We start from the raw sequence: 19,576 nt of genomic DNA, 5'->3' as shown, positions 1-19,576 counted from the left end.
TATCTCTTTTCTTGTGCTTCACCATACTTCTCTGTTTGTAACTTAGTAATGTAGCAAAGAGGAGTGAGTGCAGCAAAATGATATTTGCAAAAAACCTGCCTTAGCCTCTAAGACTGATGACCATTAAGAGCATAAGGTTTAAACAGAAGTGTAATAACAATTGAATTTAATTAATAAGACCTTAACAAAAATGAAACTGCATCTCACCCTGACATGTAACTTCAAAGTGCATTTTTTGCCTTCAGTTCTCTTTCCTGTTCTTTTCCACAGTTATGCTCTGACACAGTTATGACTGACACCCATCCCTGCACCCTACTTCTCACATTTGTCATTTTAAGAGCTTCTTTCTTTGTCTTTACCCCGATGAGGATCAGGTGGCAGCTGTTAGAAAATGCAGACTAGGACACATGAAAAAAAAGGATTTTAACTTTATTTGTATAGTGAAGGGTTCTGTATTAGCCAGGACTACTCAGTGAAATTTTTTGTTTGCTGTTCTGGTAGTTGTGTCACAGAAAATGCGAAATTGGTAGATAGGCAGATCCAAAGGAACAGGAGTTGTAGATCAGCTCTAGCACTCTTTGCTGCAGGATGCTGTGGTTGCCAGAAACTTACAGGAGTTAAAAAATCAACCAATTCACAGATGAAAAATGTATCAAAAGCTGTTAATATAAAAATACCACCTCTATTTACAAAATTTGGCACAAAATACCAGAGAAAGGGATTAAATATAAGGGTGTTACCACTGTAGAATTTCCCTGGTTTTTTTTTTATTTTTCAGTAGGCACTTGCAACAATCCACTATCAGAGGTCAGCCACTGAGCAAAATGGACTTTAGATATGACTCAATGCAGACACCCATAAGTTGTTTGTCCTTTCTTGTTTATCATTGTTCCTGCTGTCATTATGTTCATGTTGATAGTATTTTCCAAATTTGCTATCAGCTAAGTCTGCAAGACTAAGCCTTCATCCCTTTCAGTGAGGCTCAAGACACCTGCCCTTGTAAATATTTCCCTTAAATCCCAAGAGCAGTCAGTGTTCATGTGGAAAGCCTGGGAAAATTTCCCCATCACCTGTTTGTGGGGGAAAAATTAACAAGCTTAAGGCGAAAAAAAAATCACTACAATTTCCTAACGAAGTATAGTACAGGAGTCGAAGTCTGGCTGAGTACATTTGTGATGACTTGGTAGAAGAGTTGCACTTTTTAATCTCAATCTGTGGGCAGCCAGACTCAAGTATTTTTAAGAATAAAAATATCTAGTATTTGGGAATGTAGTCACTATACTATTCATTCACAACCCAAGAAGGAGCCAATGTTTCCCCTCTCTCTGTCATAGAAACTGGGAGGCTTGATTTTAAGCTGTATGTCTGTTAGACTAATTCTCTCTTGTCCCTGCCCATGCAGGGGCATCGGAAGTAGATGATTTTTAAGGTCCATTCCAACTCAAACCATTCTGTGATCTTCTATGAAAAGAGCACTTCTGCTGGTCCTAATGAACATTTATATACTGGTAGCAACTGTGAGAAAGCTAAATTAGGCTGTACACAGTCACTGTGTTTTAGCCAGCTTTTCTCATAGGGAAAACATAGGGAATACAACTTGCTGGCAAAGCATCACTGGACATGTAGCTGTTGCTCCTGCTTCTCTGGCATTAGCCAGAGTGATCAGCTGTGTACAACATACAGACTCATGGCCACAAAATTTCTATATTTCTATATTCCATATTTCATGGCCACATAATTTCTATATATATATTAATAGTCAGAAGCACCAGATAGTTTAGATAACTTAATGTATTCTCAGTGTTCAATTATGGAAAGAATAGAGATGCTTCTGGTGGAAGATCTTCAGTGAGAAGATATTGTTGCACTCAGCTTGCTTAAGAGAATCGCTGTCAGCACCAGCTGAATGCCCTTCTTTACTTTCCACTCATGAACAAAAATCCAGATCTTGAGAGCTAGAGATCCAATGTGTGCTATTTCTGCAGAACTGAGAATTATACAAATGGCAAAGTATGTCACAGTATTTTTTTTTTACTTTTCTCTTTTACTAACTCTGCTTTTTTATATTCCTGCCATATCTTCTAGGAATATTTGTTCTCTTAAGACAACTCTGATCTAGCTTGTAAAGCAAATGAGCAAATGATTCACAGACATTTCATTTTATGGGCCACTTTAACTATGCTAGAGAAAAAAAAAATGTATTAAGCCTTACAGAAAATATTTAGACAATATTTAGGTGAATGAAATAGCTAAATACTACCAGTTATATCAAAGTGGACAGCTTGGAGATTGCAAAATTTTGGAAAAGTTTGTGCTTAAGCTGCCTTAATTATCTCAAAACTTAACTACTGAAAACCTATTCAACCACAGTATTCTTGTATATACTACCCAGAGAGAGGAAGCCTTCACAGTGCTGTTGTGTAGCACAAAGAGTTTTCCTTGGTATGAATTTGGAATGGTTACATTATTCATGAACAGCAAAGCCCTGAAGAAATTGTGCTGGGCACTAACTAGGACCCATGTTCATGACTTAGCTCTGTATTAGGGGGGAGAAAACTTCAGATATATTGAACTGATTGACAGGAGAAGCTTCAATATACGCTCAGATCAAACACATGCTAGGCAGCTGTGATGGACCATTTGGAACAGGGGCTTCTTTAATTTTCAGTAGCAGTCCTTCCAGACATGAAGTTTCAGGATGGGAGGATTTTGCCTTCTGTGTGCCAGATCAGAAGGAACAGCCAGGCAAGGATCTCCTCCCTGCAGTAACATGGCAGGGGCATTAGAAATTAAGAATCTTGGGAGCAAAGAAAGCAATGGCTCCTTGATGTTAACTTAATTTTCTAGCCACCTTTTACCCTCCATGACTATCTTAGGCTATTCCTCCGACACCTGAGCCCCTGTCATATTAGGCTTATTTGTATAAATTTATTAGGAGCTATTCTGGAGAAATACTGAATTGCAACTAATTAAATGAATGACATGCCATCCAAAATGAATAATGTAGGGATGGGTAATAATAAAAGCAAGATCAAGACTGTAAGATTACTTTTAACTTTTTTACCATGTCAGTATGACTCTAGATCTGATCTCTCTGGCTGGTCTAGCACAAGGACATCAAGTGACGGGTTCAGAATGATATGTAGGGTTTGGGGAAGCAGGGTAAATACTGCTCTGCTAACACCTCAGTGTGATAGTCCCTTGCTAGGGCCATCATGTGAGAAAGCTAGGACCACAAATAACTAGAGCTTTGAGAGTTTGGATTTGAAACTCTCTGTCACATTGAGGTTCATTTTTATATAACTAGAGACTTAATATTGGCATGTAACTGGGAGACAGAAACTAGGTTTCTCTTCTAAGCACCCTACAAATTACAGAGAGGAAGCAAGAAAGAGTGAATAAGAATGATGGCTCTTGAAACTTGTAAATTAAACCATGCTGTGTGTTACTTCCCTCTAATTTCTTTCACAGTTGTTTATAGCAGAGTGCTAGTAATCCTTGCTTTTATTACTTCTGGCATTATATAGTGCAACTTATGTGGACAACACATGTAAAGAATGCGTAGATGTGTGTAGGTGACAATGACAGTCTGATTGTATGTGCAAGTGATTACATAGGAATTATAGGCACAAACAAGGGAACACACAAATGGGTTGCAAGAGGAGGTGCCTCTAAAAACAAACAAACAAAAAACCTCCCAAAAACCAAACACAACAAAGCAAACAAACAAAAAAAACCCAACTTCACACTTCAATTTGCACTGTCTTTTTGGGTTTCTTTTAAAATAACCTGGTTTTCCTGCCTTTCCCCTAAAGTTTTGCCTTGTTCCTTAAAGCTTTGCTCTAGTACCCTCAGTCTTTTAAATTAACTTAGCAATGGGTGAAAGCTCTGCCCTGATACAGGAACCCTGAGACTGCAGAAACCGTGAACCATTTTAAAGGGAAAATAGCAGGTCAGTTTACATTAGCAGAGGCCTTGTTACTTTATATTCAAAGAGAAATCGGCTTTTATTAACCTTCCTTCAACCATTCTTCCAACTTCCAAATAAAAAGTTTAGGAACCCATTCTGAAACAGGTAAGTTTTCTTCAAGGTTTTTGGAGGAAATGAGCTCTCTGTGCTGAAGTTATTTCACATAATGAACTTTACAATACCAGTGAATAGATATGGGACCATTAAAAAGCAGAATAAATCTTCTCAGTTTTATGAATGCACGTAGTTTCTGCCTACTGTCTCTGAAGTATAACATGTCAGCACAAATCCTTAAATCTGCCTCACTCAGGTCCCCTATAGAGAAAATACTAATTGGAGTTAATGGGAGCATGACTTATGGGGAAACTTAAAATCTGGGAATTGTAGTGCATGCCCTTTAAAACACTGAACAAGAGGAGTTTCAGGCAGGGCAATAGAGACATTTCAGAAACTTCTTTACCTCACTTCCAGCAGTCACTTTGGATATCTGAAAATTTGAGTGTCACAGAAAGAAAAGTCACGCAGATCATGGAATGTCCTAGGGACAGTAGCACAATGAAATATTGAGTTTAGTCACCCAGCTTATTTTAGAAGCTGTAGAAAAGTTTTGTTTAGCAATTACTGAAGAAATGTAAATGCTTGGGTTTCCCTCTTCAAAATATGACAAACAAAATATGTGACCACAAATGTTCTTCCACTTTTGCTACTTTTGAACACGTCTGTGTGATTTCAGTAGTTATAAATTACAGGTATAAGTTTTAAGGAAAATTTAAGTTTGTAAGAAACAAATTTTTTGCGGTGCTTCGTCCTATTTTCCCAAAGGACTTGTATTTTGAAATTCTGACCTCCAAATCTCTAAGAAATAACAGGATAAAATTATGTCTGTTACTTCTGCTTCAAAGTCAGAAGATTCAGGGAATGGCAAACAGAGAAGTTTCAGTTTTGTTTGAAAATGGAAACAGTGTACAATACATCTGAATTTTTTTATCAAAAATAGATTTCTATTTTATCAGGATACATGGACATCTTAGAAGGGATTGTAAAAGGTTGGAAGGGCTCAACTAACTTCAACTATGTTGTGTAAAGCTGTTGCCTCAAAGAACTTGTGAGGTTTTTTTAAGCTTTCAGAAACTCTCTTGCATTTCAGAGCTTCTGAAATTAATTTCTAACCAGGACTTTAGATGACTGTTTCCACCTGGCATTTTATGGTGTATCACTGTTACTCATAGATCTTCTACTATTAATAGAAACTAATGTCAGGAGGAGTTTCTCTCTCTAATGAAGATTATTTTTCTTCTTCTTTCCCACTTCCCATTTCCTGACAGTCGGAAGTGTCTTGGATCCCCAACAAACACTACTCTGGGATTTACGGGCTGATGAAGTTGGTCCTGACTAAGACTCTGCCTTCCAATCTTGAGCGGGTCATTGTCCTCGACACGGATATAACATTTGCCACGGACATTGCTGAGCTATGGGCTGTCTTTCACAAATTCAAAGGTATTCTAATGATTTTTAACTGTCTTGTTTTGTGGGGGAGGGAGAATGGTAAAGGAAACTGCACAACCAGGCTAAAAGAGCTATCTGAGATATTGTTAAATGTTTTCACTCTTTTCAGTCTTCGGTGTTTGAATATAAATGTTCTATTCGTGAGGTCTGTCCTCAACAATGTTCCCCACAGAATGATTGAGAACACTGATTTTATATGGGTCTATGTATTTGATTGGTCTAATTATTTGGGACAGGTGAGAGCTTTACAATACAATAGATTATAAAGAATTATGAGGATGCTATAATGACATACTGTTCAAACTCTTGTTGGTATTCAACACTTAGAAAAACTTGGTATATATTACTTCTATTAATAAATCCAAATTATTGCATTCAGTATAACTTCTCCAGGTTGCCACTGAAAATTAATGAAGTTAGGATCATGCTTGGACCAGAGGGGAGGACGAAGGGGGCAGATTTATACACGTGAATAGAGATGAGTTACTGCTTGCTCCTCTTAATGAGTTGATTAAGGGCTCTGAATTTGAAACATCCACCTAAAATAGTTTTCTCTACCTATCCCAATTTCCCACATCTCCTTGAAAAACTCCTTGATAGTTTGACCAAGAAAAGACACTTACAGACTAGCAGAGTTGCAAGGATCACAAAAGATGTCCGCTCTACATTTTCACAAGCCAGAACACTTTCTTGGTGAGCACACTGCTAAAACCTTTTAATTCTCTGAGTCTCCAGTGTTGCCAACTTTTCAGAGTCAGAGTCATGCCCTATTGTTCTCCTCTTTCCCTCAGAATATATATTGGAATGCTGGTAAGGACAGAGGCATTCCAGTGTCCTGGTTTGTAGGATACTTTACAACCCTATAAAAGTGTAGCCTTGATGCACATCATCAGCTCTCTTAATCTCAAGCAAAATCAGCCTAAAGAAATTGGACTATTTATTTACAGAAGGCAAAATAAACAACCCTCTTAAAAAGAAGAAAAAAAAAAAAAGAGCACATTGACTGTACTTACTCCATGGTGAAATCCACAAGGCCTTTTTGCCTTTCTCAGTACCCAGTGAATGGGCAGGAGATATCTTCAGCTCTATGGTGAAGGACTGGGTTCTAGTACTTAGTTCTTGGTGCATTTTATTTCTCCCTTTAGCAGGCTAGAAGTAATCATCTTCTTACTTAACAATTCACACACTTAGTTCATTACGGAATATAAAGTTTTTCTTCTTCTTCAGGTGTTGTTTGTACCTTCTCACCAAATCCTGAGTTGCATATAAACATATATCTTGACAAACATGAATGTATGCATAGGGAATGAAGCTGTGCTATTCTACTGTCTCATTGTGTGCTGCTGTCCCATTAATTGTAATATTTTACTGAATATGGTGTATTAGCATGATGTAGCAGACAAAGAAATGTGTAGAAATCAAATTTCGGCATAGAGTGTAAAACAGAGAGCAAAACCTGAGTTGAGACAATGAGGGGAATAATCTCCTTGCTTACTTTTTCTGCCATAGTTTCAATGGAGGTCCCTTGCTTTTTACCAAGGAAAGAAACAAAGCAGAAAGACTGGTTGTAAAGAAAAGAACATGTAGCAGAGGCAGGCCTAGGACTGAAAAAAAATAGAGAAAATATGGAAACATGGAGAAGGATAATAATTGATAGTAAAAAAGTGGGTGTAAATCAGTCTCCAGACAGCTAGGCAAGGTTGTTTAGCTGATTAGAGCTGTGAAAAGCTCTAACTTACACATAGACACAGAATTCCTATGCTACTGCCAGTCCTCATAACATACTTCTCACAACTCCCAAATGTAAGATTTTGTAAGTTATCTGGTCTGTCTTTTTAATCCCACCTGACCGCCTGCTTCCCTGCTTTTTTTTTTTTTGTTTGTTTGTTTTTTGGTTTTTTTTTTGTATCCCACCAATCGACTGGTACATCTGCTCATCTTCCAGATGGTCATGCACAAAGAAAGAATGGGACAGTCCTGTAACCCTGTAAATTGAGCAGGGTGGGAGAGGACTTTAGAGGCAAAAATGCTCAAAATAGTGATCATGAAGGGTGGGGAGTAGAGGGAAATTAAAGTCCCTGCATGCAAGCTTGTTCTTCAGCCTGTATCAGAGAGTACTGTCCCATTAGGCAAACACTCAGTGGAACTGGGAGGCTGGAAAGCAAATGTAAGTTGGAAAGATACTCTTGTTCTTTTATTGCTTTGTAAAAATTGGTTCTCAGTTGGTCCTCAGTCTCTTATTGTTTCACCTGCCAGCATTACAAAAGGTTCAAAGGATGTCTCATGTCCTTAGCCCAAATATTCCTCTAAAAGATCTACTTTTAAACTGTTTTAAGCCCCTCTCTGTTTCTCAGTTTTAGGTTTATGAAGTTTTTTGGGGGGCAAGCTAGTCTGTTTGTTGAAGTATTACTTAAAACAGAAGAGAAATAAAATTCCTATGAGGGGAAGTTCTGCTCTCCGAAGGAACCTGGCACTATACTCCACCTCAGCTTAAAAGAGCAGTTTTAGAACCACAGACTTTCCTTCTAGCAGTGTTCAAACACCAGTTGTTGGCTAGATGTAGTCATTACAAACCTGCTTGAACAAGAATACTGTTTGAGCAAATAGAAGAATTTTTCACATCAGTGCAGGAAAGGCAACAGCCTTCTTCTGCTGATTGCTGGAGGATAACTTATAAGACAGTCCAACACAGAGACTTTTCTTACCAATAAAAATAGTGACAAAGAGAGACTAGTATCTCAGATTCCTTTTTTTTTTTTTTTTTTTTTTTTTTTGTAAAACACCACACCTGGAAGAAACTCAGATTCAGGATTGTCTTGTAATTTAACCAGGTCCAATTTGTTGTGTCGGAAGCCCCACAAAATGGTTTAAATAGCACCTGCAATACCCAGTATCCTTGTTCTGCAAAGGTTCTTCTTCCTGACATCTAAAGAGTTGCTGAAAAGATCAGACTCTTACATGGAAGTTTAATATTTTACATGGTAAAGCTATTATTACATTCACTCTGCAGGTGGAAAAAAGGGAATAGGATTCCTTTGTAAATTATTGCTCTTCTGGCCTTTTCTGATAAGCTCTTTGCATACGCCCTTACAATAAATGATCCAACTATTCTGTAACTGAGTGCACAAATGAAGGCCATACATACATGATTTTATTTGAAAATCTCTTCTTTGAAGTGGCAACCTTAGGCTTTGCTAGAAATCCACACCTCTCTTTGGTACCTTGAAACAGTGCCTCTCAAGCAATGCAACATTTAAAGATCACTCTTAGCAGTTACTGTGGATTGTATATTTATTATTCCTTTTATATGCAAGCTTCAGCCTCAGTGCATAAATATGTCTTTGGGAGCCAGTAACTTAAATTCCAAGAGTTAGATCCATCTTTTCAACTGGGATTTGAGCATTCCTACTTTAGCCTTATTCTCTCCTGCTCTCCCAAAGGTAAGCAGTCTCTTTTTCTAGGACAGATATATATACCTCCAAAATATTGACTTCAAAGGTGTGAGTCCAGAGCCAATCTGGTGAAGATAACCTGTCATGCATGTTTTCTCTGACTTAGTTGACACTTATTATGTTTTCTATTCATCTTTCAATGGATTTTGACAGTTCTAAACTTGAGCAAGCATCTTGCCTAAGGGCAGAAGAGTGGGACTGTAAATCATATGCGTTCTTGGCTGAAGTGCAGCAAACTGTTTCAGACAGCAAGGATTAGTGTAACCAATATGCTTTTATCATAGCAATTGAGTCAATTCTTCTGAGAAAAGAACCAGTCCAAAGCTATTCTCTCTGCCATCAGACTTAAAGGTCTTTTTAAAAGTCACATCAGCTAATTGTTCTTAGTCTTGCCCACCCAAACGCTTAGGATTGAAATGTGGATTCTTTTTTCAAACTTTTTTTACTTTAACTGCTTGTTAAATATGGATTCTTGAGAGCACTGTAACTGGTACTTGGGACCTGACTGTAACAGTCATCATAATTATTTGTGTTCCAGGTTACAGTTCCAGTCAGGATCACAGCCTCTTTGTGCTGAGTGCTGTACAAATACATAGCAAGACCTGGTCTTTGGTCTTTACCTGGTGCCAAGTGACAATTCTGGTGTCCTCCTGGTTCCTTTAGCCTATTGCTATGTGGGAGTCAGAGCTGAGACCCACAAATTAGACCTGAATAATACCTGTAGAGATCAGTGCTAAGGGAATCTGTGTGAAGTTGAATGCCACATAATGAAAGGCATTATGGTATTTGTAAATACATGTTGTAACACTGAGGCTATATTGAACAGTGACGTCCCACTACATGTTAGTGTCACCAACCAGCTAGCTGATAATGGTGAATATTTTCACAGAATTACAGAATAACAGAACTATCACAGTTGGAAAAGACTTCTAAGATCACAGTGTCCAGCCATCAACCCAGAAAAAAAAAAGAAAAAGAAATCACCATCCCACTATAGCATGTCCTGACGTGCCTCATCTACAAAGTTTTTGAATACATCCAGGCATGGTGATTCCAACACCTCCCTGAACAGACGATTCCAGTGCCTGACTATTCTTTCAGTAATGAAATTCTTCATAATATCTATCAGGCTCCTCCCCTGGTATAATTTGAGGCCATTTCCTCTTGTTCTGTCATTATTTACTTGAGAAAAGAGTCCAACACTCACCTCACTACAACCTCCTTTCAGGTAGTTGTGGAGAGCGGAAAGGTCTCCCCTCAACCTCCTCTTCTCTAAATCAAACAATCCCAATCTTCTCAGACCCTCCTGTATTTTTAAGTATTTTAAAGCCAGAGAGACTGGGTAGTACATAGGTAGTATATTTCAAATAACTGTACTTGAAGATTAATCCATCCAGAGAATATAAACTACAATTAGCGTTTATCTGTGTAAGTCTTCCCTGGAAAGCTGATGAAGGCAATAAAGGCAGAATCACCTACCTCCATTAACCAAGCATCAAAGAAGGAGAAATGACAAGCTTACCAGGAAGACTGAGATTACCATATTATTCATACTTTGCATGAATAAAAACATGCTATAGAAGCTGTTTGCTTTGTATCAGGAGATCAAACAATGATAAAAATCCATACCGACATCATAAATATCAGAAAAGGTCAACAGCGATTTTGGTGCAGGATCAAGTGCCCACAGCTGAAGAGAGGTTGGCACATAGTCAATCCCAAACTTAAAATTTGCAAACACTCCATATGTGGGTGCTTTGGCATATTGCTCTGCAGGACTCCTGAGGTAACAAGCTAAGTTCGTGATATTTTGCAGCTCCTTCTTTGCAGCAAACAAACAAAGAAAAAATCACAACCGTCACAAAATTCAGCATCTTATATAGGTGGTTTAGTAATTATATTCTTACAAGAACCATTATGCATAAGGTTGTATTATCAAATGCACACATAACTTTTCAGTTGTGTGTGAATTTAGTGTGTCAGAAAGTGAGACACTGATGGCACCAGTGAGAGTTAGGCAGAGTCGGCAGGTGCTGTATAAATTTCCCTGAATTTGGCTCTATCAGTGAAACCTCGTTTTAATAAACTACACCTGTCATAGACCCAGGCTCTTCTTCTATAAAGATTGTATTTTTTATAGGTATGCTCTTTTGATGATGATGTAAAATACTCTCTTGTTGCCAAGATTAAAATTTAAAATTTACTGTCACCTATGGCTGAAGCCAGGATTTCAGCCACAGAATTGATTCTGGGCAGGTTCTGTAGTTCAGTCTGTCAGTTTACACTGAGTAAATCATTAAAGCTTCTACAGATAATCTTGAGTCAGGATCTCTGCAGGCTGACACACTGTTTGTGTTAAATCCCACAGAGATCTTTCTGTTCCTTCTGGTCAGTACAATAGGTTTTCTCTTCTTACTAATCAAGAGGAAGTCATTACCAACATGCACCTTAGTTACTGTGTGTAAAAATCCATGATATGAGTCAGTCCTTTTGTGAAAAAAAAACAGGATCCCATTGTAGCAGAGTGCATTAATAAAATTGTCAGGCAGCTATTAAAATAGCTTGAGATTATCTGAATTTTTATGGGTGTCTAAAAAGGCCGAATGATACTTGTCTTTGATCATAAAAGGAACATCTGTAAGTTTGTGAAAGACTTCTATAAAAGTGTTTAATGGTTAGACTACAGTACATAGCTCATCATAGGGTTATTTCATAAATTAAATAAATTTTCTGTTTGAAAAGGTCCCTGTGGAGACTCTTATCTGCTTAAGATTTTCTATTCCTGATTGTATATCATGGTGTTTTCTTCTTTTCTGCTGCAGAAGCTTTGAAGCTTCCTTGATTAAGAATCCTATTTGTTAGCTATAGCTGAGAGAAATGTTGGGGTGTGTCTTGTTCTTCTGCCTCACAATGCTGCTGTTATCACCTGTATGTGAAACTGCAGGAGTGAACAGTGAATTACAGTTTATCTTGGGAAAGAGCCAAAGAAAATAAGGATGTAGGATGTTCAAAAAATAGACAAGTTTTTAACTGTGATTGGAGGTTAATGTTGTTGATTTTAATTAGGAGATCAAGCAAAGAGATGGGACTTACTGATGAGTCTAAGGAAAACCACTTCTGCCTCTGCACAGCCTCTTCTGGATAAGCTGACTGGCTGGAAGTCCTTTTTTCCCATATATTTTTTTTTCCCCTTAATTGCAGTTTGCTTTGCCATGGTATTCCTTTATTGAGGAGGCAGTAGGTAAGAAAGTTGATCTCAGTAAATGAGCTCCAGAGGAGGGAGTTTATTATATGGATCAGCATGTGCACATTCTAGTTTATGGGTTTTAATGTGACAAGGGACATAATCTGAAAATTCTGGTTATGAATTGCTGCCAAAATAGAATGGCTGCAGTTTCTGAAACATCTGTAGTTCTTTTTTAACTGAATGGCTCTTTATCTGTTTCTGTCACTAGGCATAAATTTTTAGAGGTGAAAGGCCAACAGTACATAGAAACTGGGTGTGACTCATAGCGGGGGAAATTCTAAAACAAATTAAAAGCAAATAAAAGATTTAAGTTCTTTACTTGTCTATTTTGATTTCCATAGGATACCCATTGGCCATGTTTTCAAGCTTATTTCCATGGGGCCAAGGAATGTTTTAATTACAACTGGAAGCTGATATTCTTTTTGTCATCTTTTGTTTCCACAACTGGACATTTCAGAAAAAAAGCCCATCAAATACTAGGAGTAATAAAATATTGTTGGCAGAAATGAAATTTTGAGGGCTTTTTTCTACCTTCTCTATGTGAAATTAGTGCTTTCCCTGTGTTATTTTTCTCCAGTCTTTGTTACCCTGCCACTCTATTCTACATCTGTCTTTCTAGCTTAGATGCCATGATGTATCAAAAGTCCAAACCAAACATTGTATGACTCATGCAGTGTTAAAGAGGAAAACCAGTTTCTGTTCTCTGAGCTCTTTGTCAAAGATTTAAGGAGATTTTAATTCTATTAATCTCAAATACTCCATCTGAGGAGAATGGGCCTTTTTGAATTGCCTGGCAAATATTTATTGAGAGAAATCTGAGCAGAATACACCATCAGAAGGGCAGAGTGCATATCCCCACCTCCCTTAACTAGCAGAAGCTGTGACTTTCCAAAAGCTTGAAAATCCAGCTCCCAGAGGATAGCCATGGGGAGAAAGAACATTTCTGCTTTGGGTTTTTTTTTTTCTTGGCAGTGGAAGAGTGCATTTCTGGGAACAGGGTGCTAGTAGTCTGCGCTGCAGTGAAAACCTATGAGAACAGTGAGTGGGAACAAACTCAGGAGGAAAATGACAATAACCTCACCATCCCAACTAAAAAGAGGAAGCCAGTCAGGATCTGCTGTCCACCGATTAAATGTTCTGGGTTAATCATTTTCTCCTACAATCTGTTTACCTTCTCATGCAACTATAGACATGCCCTCCCTCATATACACTTAGTACCACTGCCCCATCCGTTCTCAACTTGTTTATTATATGTTTTTTTAGAGGGCTATTAAAAAAAACAAACAACAACCCAGACTGCAATGTCTGCCAGTCTTACTGGGTGGTGCACACAAACTAAGTCCATGTATTCATCCCTCTGGTCACTCACTCTGTGTTCCCTAGGTGATAGTAGAGCAGAGCAACTGCATGAGCAAGCAGTGAATTTGGAGGGAGTGGCAACCTGTCCATCATTCCAATTAATAATGTATAATGATGATTCACCTCTGCATATGTGAAAAAGCCAAGCAGATGAGATACATGGGTCATTCACCTAACAAATGGAGTTCACTGTAAAGTTTGATAGTTATATAACTAGGACTAAAGAAAGAATTATATTTAATAGACAGGTTTCCGTGCCTAGGGCCCTCATTCTAATCACATGCAATCTATCAAGCACATATGCTTCTCACAGTTCTCTGTGACATGCATTGAAATAACTTGATATTCTGTTTTCTCCCTGTCTGAACCAGGCGTTTTCCCTGAGCCTACCTCTTGCTGCACTAGTAATCTGTATTTTTAAGGACCTGAGGCCCCATTTCCAATTACAAAGCTCTCATCTGAGGTTTCACCTTTTTGGTTTCATATTGCAAATCATGTCTGTAATACTGTCCTTGGCATCTCATGGGTTTGCATAGGGTAAAGTGGCATAGGGAATATGTGTCTCACATGCTCAAGATGGAAGGTAGAATGTATTGCCAAGAGGTCAACAGCATCAGAATGATGAGGTCCCATCATCAGAATGCATGGTACTGCTCTCTGCACAACCAGGGAAAAGGGAACAGAGGGTACAGAATTAAACCAATTTTTTAAATAAGTGTACTAGATGTGTACTATGAGAAAGAACTGTGGACAGCTACATGAACTAAAAGTCAGGCATGTAAATAAAGTCAATAGTCAGTTCGATTTTGTGGAAATAGTAGAAACTTCACAGGTTTTCTTTTCTTCAAGCAATCTAGAGAACGAAGGGTGTTTGAATGTATTACTTTAACCCTCAAGCTAAAAGAAAGGAGTAAGTATGTCTGTAATGGTCTGTCTCACTCCGCACCTCCCAAGTGTCTTTATTTTGCTTAAATCTAAAGTTTGCTCTACTCCGTGGTCTTTGCAGTGATTTCTAGCTTACATGCATCACAGGCCAGGTAGTTCAATTAAGTGAAGGATCTTTTCTCCTACTGACCTTTTCCTTACAGTGTCATTTCTGTGCTTTGAAATGCTGCTAAAAATAATAGCTTTGTCCTAGCCCTTCCACACACATACCAAGAGACGATTGATAAACATACAGTAAAACTCAGGGACAAGTGTTTCCATATCTTTTCTGTGGTTTTATTTTATTTCTTGCATTTAGTCACAGTGGAATTCATAGTTTGGGCTAAAGTGTAAAGTGTGGTGGTCCATTGCACAAGGAGTGGTCCTGAAAGGAATTTGTACATGAAGTGCAAAATTCATAGCTGCAGTAAATGGTGAGTAAGTTCATGTCAGTAAAAGAGATGGACAACTGACATTTTCTGTTAAAGATCTGTGCCAATGTAGGTTTCTTCTGCATTGCCTGAATGCTTAAGAAGATCTTAAGATCTAAGCTGATGCTATTCTTATTCGGGTGCAAGATGAGCCCTGAGTCAACTGTTTCTGGTCCTTGTGGTTCTGGGATTCATTCTGGAGCTGGCACTGAACATTAAAGCAGAACAGCTTCTTGAGAGCCAATAAATACTGGCACAACTAAGTGAAACCCTGAAGCTACTTAAGACTGTGTTTGGGGATGTGGTGTTTTTTTCTGTCTGCTTAGGGACAGGAGCAGCTGTCAAATATGTCCTATTCTAACACACCAAGACAATTTGTCTGATGAGAACAGAGGTGGAACTATATGGAAAATAAGGTGTTAAAATGTTCAGTAGTGCTGTTGACAAATAGGCCAGACTGTGAACCATCCCAAGTACGAGGATCTAGCACATGCTTCCTGCTTCTGCCCTTCTGAGACACAGAACTTCGAACATGAATGAAGCCCTACAGTGAAGTGAGCCATCATACTTTCTCCTACAAAGTTGTCCTTGGCTGACTCGATGCTACCACTTTTCTTTCATCCACACAATATGTCTGCCAGTTTATGCTCACAGCAACTTACTGAAATGCACATCACCCCTGAAACTGGCTCAGGATGCCCTGACTTCATTAATTCATGGCATTACCATGTCTTCCTGCATATGCTATGTTTAATAGACAGTAATAATATTTCTTCCTGTATGCTTCAGGATACGATTATTTCAGGTGCCAAGTGGCATTCTGTAGGGCTGTCTGCAGGCTTTTTGCCAGCCTGCTTCAGAGTCATATTGGCACCAATTTTTACAGTATTTGGAGATTTGGGCACTTTCCCAGACTACTAAGAAATCACAGAATCACAGAATCACAGAAAGTTAGGGCTTGGAAGGGACCTTGAAAGGTCATCAAGTCCAGCTCCCCTGCCAAAGCAGGGTCACCTAGAGCAGGTCATGAAGGAATTCATCCAGGTGGGTTTTGAATGTCTATAGAGTAGCAGACTCCACAACCTGCCTGGGCAGCCTGTCCCACAGGCTCACAGTAAAAAAATTTCTCCTCGTGTTTATATGAAACCTTCTATGCTCGAGCTTATATCCGTTGCCTCTTTTCTTAGCATTGAGAAGAGCTGAGAAGAGCCTGGCACCATCCTCCTGGCTCTCTCCCTTTATGTATTTATGAACATTAATGAGGTTGCTCCTCATTCTCCTCTTCTCCAAGCTGAATAGACCCAGCTCCCTCAGCCTTTCCTCACAAGGGAGATTTTCCACTCCTTTCATCATCTTGGAGGCTCTGCACAGCAGTTTCTTTCAAGCAGTTCCTGGTCCTCCTGGAACTGAAGGGCCCAGACTGGACACAATATTCCAGATGTGGCCTCACCAGGGCAGAGGAGGAGGAGAACCTCTCTCTACCTACTAGCCACTCCCCTTCTAATGCACCCCAGGATGCCATTGGCCTTCTTGGCCACAAGGACACCTTGCTAGCTCATGGTCATCCTTCCATCCACTAGCAACCCCGGGGCCCTTTCCTCTTCACTGATCTTCAACAGCTCAGTCCCCAGCCTATAGTGGTACCTGGGCTTGTTCTTACCCAAATGCAAGACTACACTTGCCCTTGTTCTGATTCATTACATTTTCCCCTGCCCAACTCTCCAGTCTGTCCAGGTCCCTCTGCATGGCAGCACAGCCTTCTGGGGTGTCAGCCTCTCCTCCCAGATTTGTGTCATCAGCAAAGTTGCTGAGAAGACACTCTGTCTCATCATCAAGGTCATTGATAAAGATGTTGAACAGGACTGGACCCAGCACTGATCCTTGAGGGACTCCATTAGTCACAGGTCTCCAGATGGATTCTGCACCATTGATCTCCACTCTTTGGGCTCTATTGCATAGCCAGTTCTTAATCAGTCTCACTGTAGGTTCTTCTATCCTTCATTTCCCGACCTTGCTCACGAGGATGTTATGGGAGACTGTGTCAAAAGCCTTGCTGAGGTCAAGGTAGGCTACATCCACTGGTCTCCCTGCGTCTACCCACTCAGTCACAACATCATAGAAGGCTGTCAGATTAGTCAAGCATCGTTTCCCCTTGGTAAATCCATGCTGACTACTGATAACCTTCTTCTCTTTCATGTGATTAGAGATGACTTCCAGGATGAGCCACTCCATTTTTCCAGGGCTGGAGTTGAGGCTGACAGGTCTGGAATTGCCTGGATCTTCCTTCTTGCCCTTTTTGAATATTGGAGTGGCACTGGCTTTTCTCCAGTCCTCAGGCACCTCCTCCATTTGCCATGATCTTTCAAAAATGATAGAGAGTGGGAGGGTAGGCAACATCAGCCAGCTCTCTCAACACTCTTGGGTACATCCCATCAGGGCCCATGGACTTGTGTATATTCAATTGACATCACTGATCTCTAACCCAACCTTCATTGCCCAGTGGTGAGTCTTCCCTCCTCCAGACTTTCTCTCTTATGTCCAGGGTCTGGAGTTCACAAGGGTTGGTCACTGGAGTAAAGACTGAAGCAAAGAAGGCATTCAGCAACTCTGCCTTCTCTGCATCCTCTGGTATCAGGGCTCCCACCCCATTCAGCGGCAGGCCCACATTTTCCCTATTCTTCCTTTTTCTACTGATGTATTTGAAGAAGCTCTTATTTCCTTTTACTTCCTCTGCTAGTTTGAGTTCTAAGAGAGCTTTGGCCTTTCTTGTTGCCTTCCTACATTCTCTGACAACATCCCTTTAGTTCTTCCAAGTGACCAGTCCCTTCTTCCACGAGTCTTTCTTCAAAAGTTCCTTGTTGATCCATGCAGGTCTCTTACGACCTCTAGCCAATTTCTCACTCAAGGAAATGCACCTATCTTGGGCTTGAAGGAAGTGATATTTAAAAACTGACCAAGTTTCTTGGGTTCCCTTCCAGAGTCTTAGCCTATGGGATTCCTGGAAGTAGATCCTTAAAGAATCCAAAATTAGCCCTGCGGAAATCCAAGATTGTAGTCCTACTTATAGCCCTTCTTCTTCCTTGCAAAACACTAAACTCCACCAGGTCATGGTCAGCTGTCACCACAGCTGTTTAAAACTTTAATGTCCCCAACCAGACCTCCTTTATTTGTTAATACAAGGTCCAGTAGTGCACCTACCCTTGCTGGTTCTTAGCTAACTGGACCAGAAAGTTACCATCAATGTACTACAAGAGCAAGAATATTGTTACACTGATGTCCTAAAATCCTGAGAGACCACATCTTGGCTGATATGAACGAGCTTTACCAAACCCTGGTGTGAACAGAATGATGCTGACATATGAGTAAAGAAGCTTCTGTATTCCCTGATTTACATGAATATTCCTGCTTTGAACTTATAGCTTCTTTTATAGTCTAACTAAAAAAAGAAGTGAATAGTTTGAGGAGTAATCTTTCAACTCTAGATCCCTGGTAGGGGTCATAAGTAAAAAGAGTTGAATGACCTCAGCTAGGTCTGACGTGCATGAAGGCTGAAGTGCGTAAGCAGAGCAGCAAAAGGATGCGCTCCTGGGCTTCAAGGTTTGAGGCACCTCATCAGAATTAGAAGAGGATCTCTGCACTCTGTCAGTTCCATTCCATAGTCATAAAATTCTTTTAAACATAATACTAGGAAGTGGACATATCTGGTAGGTAAGTGAGAAAACTGGGGGGCTGGAAGGTGGGAGTATGCAGGATGCTGACCAGAAAAGAAGGAACAGGAAAAGGCAGAAATAAGAAGATATCCCAAGTTAGTCAAGATCACTTATTTTGAAACCTATCCAAGATTAGGTAAAAATGTCACTTATCACAGGTAATTTCTGTAAAACTAGATAGAACCAAGTATTTGTATCTAGAAATTGTCCACATTTCCTTAGCAGCAGCACTTAATCATAAGAAAAAACTTACCAAGGAAATAATGATCTACAGAGTAGCATTGAGGAGCTAACCCAGCATTTAATTCCCTGTAATTTTGGCCTGCCCCTCTGGCAAGGTGAATAGTGCAGCTATTAACCCCACTGAGCTATAGCTAGCAATCAGTCCTACTGTCATTGTTATCACTTTGATTTGTTTTGCTCTACTGTACAAGAACTCTGCTTGTGGACCAGCACTTCTAGTCCCAGTTTCTAAAAGTGAGTGGTAAGAAGGCTCTGTACACCTGTGGCCATTAAACCAAATGGGTTTCTTCCTGAAGAGTTTTGGTCATTGTAACACCCAGTTTAATCTTTGTTTAATCTTCATGGGGGGTAGCAGGACTGGCAATGATTTATAAAATTGAGAAGAGCAGTGATGAAGCTCCATTCCTGTGAGGTTTTTTTTTTTGCTTTGGTCTTATGCTATTGCTTTTAAAGGTTCAGTTGCCATAACAACCTAATGCAGTCCTGTATTACCATAGAAACATGTTGTTGTGGGTGACAGTTTTTATGAGAATCTTTTTTTTCCTTTCTCTTCTCTTCATGTAGAGTCTTTAACACTGCCCTTTCTGCAGGTATATCACAGTGCACTACAGGGGCTCCATGAAGTGTCAGAATGACGTAATAAACAACAAAAAAGAAGCCTATACTTAAATTCAGGAAGAAAATCTGGGGTCAGGGTTGACTAAGAGCAGAGAAAGAGTAAAAGTAAATTCCTG

At 39.5% G+C, this 19,576-nt stretch overlaps 1 protein-coding gene across 3 annotated transcripts in view; it reads left to right on the top strand.

The window, feature by feature from the left end:
• LARGE1 (LARGE xylosyl- and glucuronyltransferase 1) overlaps positions 1-19,576 on the top strand; it is a 281,380-nt gene that overhangs the window by 169,095 nt on the left and 92,709 nt on the right. For all 3 annotated transcript variants that reach the window (XM_071729319.1, XM_071729311.1, XM_071729328.1), the window contains one exon: positions 5,296-5,467. In XM_071729319.1, coding sequence (XP_071585420.1) covers positions 5,296-5,467 — 172 coding nt within the window. The remainder of the gene's footprint in view (positions 1-5,295; positions 5,468-19,576) is intronic.

Source organism: Heliangelus exortis, chromosome 1 (genome assembly GCF_036169615.1).
Source record: "Heliangelus exortis chromosome 1, bHelExo1.hap1, whole genome shotgun sequence".
Classification (NCBI taxonomy): Eukaryota; Metazoa; Chordata; class Aves; order Apodiformes; family Trochilidae; genus Heliangelus; species Heliangelus exortis.
Note: the sequence above shows the minus strand (reverse complement) of the source record. Positions and strands in the feature narration are given on the sequence as shown.